General features: G+C 31.8%; 1 protein-coding gene and 1 non-coding gene across 2 annotated transcripts; both read left to right on the top strand.

Annotated features, from left to right (window-relative positions):
* Nucleotides 1-395: 395 nt before the first annotated feature.
* Nucleotides 396-469, top strand: TRNAT-AGU (transfer RNA threonine (anticodon AGU)). The gene has a single exon. It is a non-coding gene; the product is annotated as a tRNA-Thr (tRNA).
* Nucleotides 470-580: 111 nt separating this feature from the next.
* ifc (infertile crescent) lies at nucleotides 581-7,161 on the top strand. The gene is made up of 5 exons (XM_966983.4): nucleotides 581-784; nucleotides 837-1,153; nucleotides 6,309-6,522; nucleotides 6,575-6,786; nucleotides 6,837-7,161. Exons 1-5 carry the CDS (start codon nucleotides 703-705, stop codon nucleotides 6,975-6,977), a joined length of 966 nt encoding a protein of 321 aa, XP_972076.1. The 5' UTR covers nucleotides 581-702; the 3' UTR covers nucleotides 6,978-7,161.
* Nucleotides 7,162-7,781: the final 620 nt, after the last annotated feature.

The following is a 7,781-nucleotide window of genomic DNA, read 5'->3' as shown; positions in this document are numbered from 1 at the left end:
TTCACAACTCCCTACTAGAGGCAAGTAATGACCAATAAAACTTAACTATTTTTCCACTTTACTGCGCTTCGTCACTAGTTCTAAAGAAAAAATTCAACACATGTTTGTAGATAGCGAAAATATAATACCTCACACTTGGGTATGTATTGTTGCAATTGTGTAGCAACAATTTAATTCAATTCTGTGTCTATTACTATTTGAAAAAAAATCTCACTTATCAAATATTAAAATCGTAGTAGTGTAAATATTAGTTATTACAACAAAATACGAAGAAAAAATAGGTGAGTCAGTTTGAATTTAATCAGATTAAATGATGTATTTTGAAATAATTAACACAAATGGCTTAAGTGTAGTGTGCACAGTTGAAATAACAATTTAGTAGAATTTGGGGTAACGGCGCCGTGGCTTAGTTGGTTAAAGCGCCTGTCTAGTAAACAGGAGATCGTGGGTTCGAATCCCACCGGGGCCTCGTTAAAAACCATTTTTTTTTCGTAATCCGCGCCCAATTCTATTCTTATCACTAAGGTAAACTAATCACGTGACGTTACTTATTTGAAGATAATCTTAAGCAATTTGTATGAGTCAGTAATTCCATGCGCATACGTGACAACCCAACTGTCAAATTTGACAGTGACGTAACCGCATTTAGCACCGAAATTATGTGATATCAGTGAATTAAAGTGTCGTTTTGTGCAGGTGAGGATGGGCCAGCACGTGTCTCGGACCGATTTCGAGTGGGTCTACACGGAGGAGCCCCACGCGAGCCGGCGAAAAATAATTCTAGGTTAGGTTTGTGAGCACACCTTGGGCCACTTGATACGAGCGTTTTTTTGCAGAAAAGTACCCACAAATCAAGAAATTGTTCGGTTACGATCCCAATTTCAAATGGGTAGTTACCATGATGGTATTAACGCAATTTGTGATGCTGTTTGTGATGAAAGACAGGTCGTGGCCGGTGATTTTCTTGGTGGCTTATTGTTTTGGAGGCGTTATCAACCATTCGTTGATGTTGGCAGTACATGAAATTTCGCATAATTTGGCCTTTGGGCATGGCAGGCCCATGTGGAACAAGGTGTTTGGCTTTTTCGCCAATTTGCCCATCGGCATACCCATCTCGATCAGCTTTAGGAAGTACCACCTGGAGCACCACAAGGTAACGAGGTGCTAATGGGCGTTTTATTTGTTTATGTTACAACCAGATGTAGACAAACACTTCAAGTTTTTTGCTTTTACTCTTAACTAAGTGTCAGTATGACAATTCAATTGACATAATTAATATCACTTGACAAATAAAATTTAACGTCATAGATAACAGGGTGTTACAGCTCAACTCTCGTCTTATGTAGCTTAATTATTAGTAATGTTGGGCTTTTGATACTTTGTAGACGTTATTTATACTGTAGGACACATTTTAGCAAAATATTTTTGATTATACAGAGTGGCCCAAAAAAGTGTGATGTTATAATAATGTGGGTAGTAATAAAGCGATCAGTAATAAATCCGATTTTGATCAGTAAAAAATACTAAATGATCACTATTTAATTAATCTTTGCACAATATAAAACTAGAAGTGATTGGTATAATACAGTGTGGAATTTTTAACTGGAATAAAATTCATAACTTGGACATAGGCAATTTTTGTAGAAATTTTAGAACTACGTGGCTTTTTGTTTTTTCTTGCCCATAATTTGTTGGATATGGTTTTTGTTTATCTGCTGTCAAAATTGCACAGCCACCTCCAACTTTTTTTTCAAATGTAATGATATGTCGTGTGACACTTCATGTGAAAGAATACTTCGAAACCACTACAATGCACTAGTTGTTTTTTTAAATATTAGTGATAAAAAAATTAAAGCTCGGTCTAAAATAAAATTTGTAACTTGGATATTAGCGATTTTTGTAAAAAAATCCTGAAACAACTCAATTTTTAATTTTCTTTGCACATCATTTGGTGCATGCGGTTTTTGTTTATCTGTTTTCAAAAATGCCCAGCCACCTCTAACATTTTTTTTCAAATGTAACGGTATGTCAAGTGTCACCTCATGTGAAAGAATACTTTGCAAGGAATACAACACACTCTTTGTTTTCTGAATATTTTCAAAGCCTACGCGATAAAAAAATGAAAACCAATTTTTATAAGTTGAAATTAGGCACATCACACTAGAAATGTTGCAAAATATTATAAATTCATGCTACTATCGTTATGTTATTTCCCAGGAGAGAAACAATGCCCATTTTGAACAATTGTTGCATTAAATAATGTTCAACTTACAAAATTGGTTTTTATTTTTTTATCATGTAGGCTTTGAAAAAATGCAAAAAACAAATAGAGCGTTGTAATGCTTGCGAAACGGGCATTCATACGAGGTGTCATTTGACACACCATTATAAAAAAAGTTAGAGATGGCTGTGCATTTTTGACAATAGATAAACAAAAACCATATGCACCAAATAGTAGGCAGGGAAAAATAAAAATTGAATTTTCACCAAAATTGTATTATTATACATTATTTTTTTTAAATAAGATTGATAAAATTGTAAAATAATTATTTATTAATGATTAGATCTCTCCTAGAAAATATAAATTAAATTAGTTATTATTTTTTGAAGTCTATGAATAATTTATAATTTTTAGAAAAAATGCGACGTTGGCGTTTTTATATACACATCAGAAAAGTCTAGGGATATTAGTAATTTTGCTGAATAATGATGTAATAATGAAATTTTTCGCATTTTTTTTAAACGAATTGTTATTTATTAGCATAAATTTCAAAGATTCCATGAAAATGACTTTGTTTGTCATTGTTACAATAAAAAAGATAAAGATAAAAACTGTTGTTTCTAACTTGTTCTTGTGTGACGTTTTTACAGTTAAAAAAACAAAAAAAAATATTTTTAGTAACTAATGCAGAATGTGACCTCCCCTGCCGATTTCTACAGTTTAACATCGCCGGGGCGGGCATTGTTGTTTATCTTTTCTTAGAAGATTTCTTTCCACACTGCACTTAAAACTGTGAATAACTCCTGATGAATTTTTTGAGGAACATTTATCTATAGAACTCTCCTTTGGAAGGTATCCTAGACGATTTCAATGAGTATTGAGTCAGAAGATTGTTCTGGCCACAGTAAAACAGAAATTCCATTACCTTCGTAAATATTCCTAAATCGCTTGAAGTGTGTGGTTGGCCATATCTTGGATAAAAATCAAACTATCACCGTAATTTTTGGTATAAGGAAAGACAAAAGGTTAACAAATAAGACCCTTGTACCAAATTGCCCCAAAGAATGGTTCTATGGATAAATGTTACAAAAAAAATCATTAGGATTTATTCATAACCCTATGGGCAGCGCGGCAGGAAATCTTCTAACAGATAGACAAGTGTACCACGGCTATACTCTGCATTAGTTAGCAAAAATATTCTTATGTTTTTGGCTTTTTAATTGCAAAAACGTCAGGCAAGGTCGAGTAAGAAAGAACAGTTTTTATTATTTTTTTAATTGTAACAATGACAAACAAAATCGTTTTCAGGAAATCTTTGAAATTTAAGCTGAAAAATTACATTTCGTTTTAAAAGAACTCCAAAAGTTTCATTTATTTCATCATATTCAGAAAAATTACAATTATCCCTAGATTTTTCTGGTGTGTGTACTTTTGAAAGAGCTAGTAAGTGTACGAATAAGTTTTAAGCCAATGTAAGATCTTTTTACAATTAAGTTAACATATTCTCTGAATCGTATTTCCGAATCTATTATAATTCCAAAATTTTTGACGTATTGGAGACACCTATTTAGATATTACCAATTTTGAGACTAATTTTTGGGTTTATTTTAGTGATTCTTGTGAAAATACAATTTGACGAACATTTGCTCGCATTTAAATTCAAGCCAATACTTTTAGAAAATCGAATTTCATTTAAACCTTGATTAATAAAATTACAAGCTCTTTCTAAATCATTAGGAATAAACTGATAATATAACTGTGTATCATTTGCAAAGGCATGGATATTTACATAATTTACGGATTCTAATATTTCTGCGCTGTGATTAAAATTAGAAGCGGTCCCAAAATTGGACCTTGTATAACACGGATTGTAATATTACCTGCTCTTGATTGTAAGGTATCTTTAGTAACAATTTGTTTTCTATTCGTCAGAAGGAATAAAAAAAAATTGTTGAAATTTCGTCGAAACTGGAATAAAATTCATAACTTTTATTTAGGCGATATTGGTGAAAATTTCCGAAACAGGTCAATTTTTATTTTTCCTTGCCTACTATTTGGTGCATATGGTTTTTGTTTATCTGTTGTCAGAAATGCACAGCCACCTCGTTAACTTTTTTTTTCAAATGTAACGGTATGTCAAGTGACACCTCATGTGAAAAATCACGTTGCAAGGAATACCACGCACTCTTTGTTTTCTAAATATTTTCAAAGCCTTCGCGATTAAAAAATGAAAACCTATTTTTATAAAATGAAATTAGGTAAAACACACTAGAAATGTTGCAAAATGTTAGAAATTCATGCTACTATTGTTATGTTATTTCCTAGGAGAGGAACGGTGCCCATTTTGAACAATTGTTGCATTAAATAATGTTCAACTTATAATATTGGTTTTTATTTTTTTATCACGTGGGCTTTGGAAAGATCCAAAAAACAAATAGTGCGTTGTAATACTTGCGAAGTGCTCTTTTACATGAGGTGTCACACGACATACCATTACATTTGAAAAAAAAAGTTGGAGGTGGCTGTGAAGTCTTGACCAGATAAACAAAAACCATATCCACCAAATGATCGGCAAGAAAAAACAAAAAGCGGAAACAAAAATTGCCTTATATCCAAGTTATGAATTTTATTACAGTTAAAAATTCCACACTCTAAAAGTGTCAAGGTGTCAAAGACTTTAGAAAAATCACACATTGTCATAATGGTGGCTTCACCTTTATCTAATGCTCTAAAGCAATCATCCAGAATTTTTTCCAGGGCTGTAATAGTACTACAATTTTTTTGATATCCAGATTATTTAGTTGTAACTATGCCTTCAGAAAACACATAGCTATACACTTGACCATAGATTACTTTTTTTTTTAATTTTGATAAAACTGGTAACATGCTAATGGATCAGAAAATGCATTGGGATTTTTAATTTTGGGTATAGGACGCAATGAAGCAGTTTTCCACATTTCAGTCTAACATACTTATTAAAGTTAAGATGACATTTGTGCCCTTCAAAATTATGATTATAACCAAAAAAGATTATTGGTTATTTAAGGCAGGGAGTAATTAAAATTTATATTTTTCGCGACGTTTCGATTTTTTATTAAATCTTCGTCAGGCTACAAGGGAGAAAACATAGGATTTGTTGACTTTTGCAAATGTTTAACATACCTTTAGTAATTATACGTCTTACCTGAAGTTGACATGGCACAAACACTGACTTTTTTTGGTCACACAGCCAATATTGGAAATACTTAATTACTAAAAGTTACTAAGTGTGTTTAAAATATTTATTAAACATTCACAAAAGTCAACATACCTTTTATATGGCAATATGAATATGAAATTAAAAGAATAACAGTTATTACAATTCGAAGATAAAAAATGCATGTGACAATATGAAATACAGGGTGTATCAGAAATACGTCAGAAATAGCAAAAATTGTCATTGTTGTTTTAAATTGTTTAAATTGTCCGTTTCCATCACAACGAAAATAATTCGCCTCTTTTATTTTTGTACTCATAGGCGGGTACACGTTTCAGTAGATTATCTTTTTCCAACTTTTAAGTAAATTTGCGAATTTTTTGAAAAATTATAGATACAAAAGATGTTTTATTTGTTGAGCCCTGTTACCTGTTAAAATTAAGACACGTATTTTTGATACACCTGTATATAAAAAAATAATATAAAAATTAACATACACAGAAAATTTAAAATTGTAATTTGTTGTGTATGTAATTTTATTGTTTTTTATATTTCATATTCTCACGTGCATTTTTTAACACTAATTCGTGAACCGATTTGAAAGAAAAATTAATGACATGTAAGAAGCTGAAAAATAATAAAAAAATAATAGCATCTAATAAAAAAATAATAGCATTTATTAAAAAAAATATTATTATGATGTCATATTTTTGGGTCACTCTGTATAATCAAAAATAGCATTTTCCTAGAGTATAAATAATATTTACAAAATACCAAAACTCCAACTTTAATAATAACTAAGCTACAGAAGACGGGTGCTGTATACGGGCTCACCCTGTATATATTTTTGCTGTTTTTTTCACAAAATTGACTTTTAAAAAATATTTTCAGTACCAGGGTGACGAGATTAAAGACACCGACATCCCCACGTATCTCGAGGCCAAGCTTTTTTGCACCACTTTTGGCAAATTCATTTGGGTTTTACTACAGCCCTTCTTTTACGCATTTAGGCCTCTCGTGACGTACCCGAAGCCGCCAACGATGCTCGAAATAGTCAACACTGTGATACAAATAATTTTCGACGCTTTCGTTGTCTACTATTTCGGTACTTCCCCCACAAAATAAAAAATACAAATGAGATTATTTTATGTTTGTAGGAGGCCGCGTTCTAGGTTATTTAATTTTCGGTTCTGTGATGGCGATGGGTTTGCACCCAGTTGCTGGGCATTTTATTTCCGAGCATTACATGTTCAAGAAAGGCTATGAAACGTACAGTTATTATGGGCCTTTGAATTGGATTACTTTTAATGTGGGGTACCATAACGAACATCATGATTTTCCCTATGTGCCAGGCTCACGTTTGCCAGAGGTAGTAGAAAAAATGTGGTAAGTTAGTCGTGTGACGATTTTTTGTTTAAGGTGAAGAAAATCGCACCGGAGTTTTACGATACGCTCCCACAACATAATTCGTGGACGGCTGTTTTGTACGATTTTGTCATGGATCCAGACGTGGGGCCCTATGCGAGGATTAAACGCAAGTCCAGAGGGCTTGATTCGTAATTTTTTCACCAAAGATCAACGTATTCAAAATTTTATTAATGGTTTTGATCTCAAATAAATCTGACAAGTTTCGTGTATTCAGAGGTCATTAAATTATTGTTCTATGTTACCGAGTGAATTGTTCTAACACACAATATTTTTTTATAACTTTATAATTGTCAATAAAGAAATATTTTTAAAAGTATTATTTTGGGCCTCCGTTTATTTTATTGTCCCCAAAATTACCTAAAATGAATGAACAATAACTCAAAAATGTGCCGAACAGCTTGCAAAAGGCAAAAATATTACCATTTTCGACCAGATTTTTGGGTACATTTTCGCAAAATTTTGTCAAATAATTGCATTTGTTTGAAAAAACAAACAACAACATCAGGTCCAAAAGATGTCAATTTTGCTTAGCATTCTATCTGATTATTTGTAGCTTTATTCAAAAATAGTCATTTTCGACAGAAAAATTGATTTTTCTACTTTGCTTTCACAAAATGCTCATAGCGAATTTCGTAGTCTTTGAGCCAGGTTATGCACAATTTAAAAAAAAACTGTAGGTTTTTATGACTTTTCGTTTCATATACACACAATTTTGTCAAATAATTGCGTTTGTCTGAAAAATGTGTTAAAACAGCTCCTAAAAAGCCAAAAATAATACAATTTTTTTACCTATTTTAGCAATCATTCCGATTATTTGTAGATTTGTGATTCATAAAGAAAGCAATCATTCCGATTATTTGTAGATTTGTGATTCATAAAGAAGGCGAAAAATCAACATTGTGACCTAACTTGGCAATTTTTGACCAGAGTTAGTAA

The sequence above is a fragment of the Tribolium castaneum genome, chromosome 8 (genome assembly GCF_031307605.1).
Source record: "Tribolium castaneum strain GA2 chromosome 8, icTriCast1.1, whole genome shotgun sequence".
NCBI lineage: Eukaryota > Metazoa > Arthropoda > Insecta > Coleoptera > Tenebrionidae > Tribolium > Tribolium castaneum.
The sequence above is the reverse complement of the archived record's forward strand: the minus strand, read 5'-3'. Positions and strand labels throughout refer to the sequence as shown.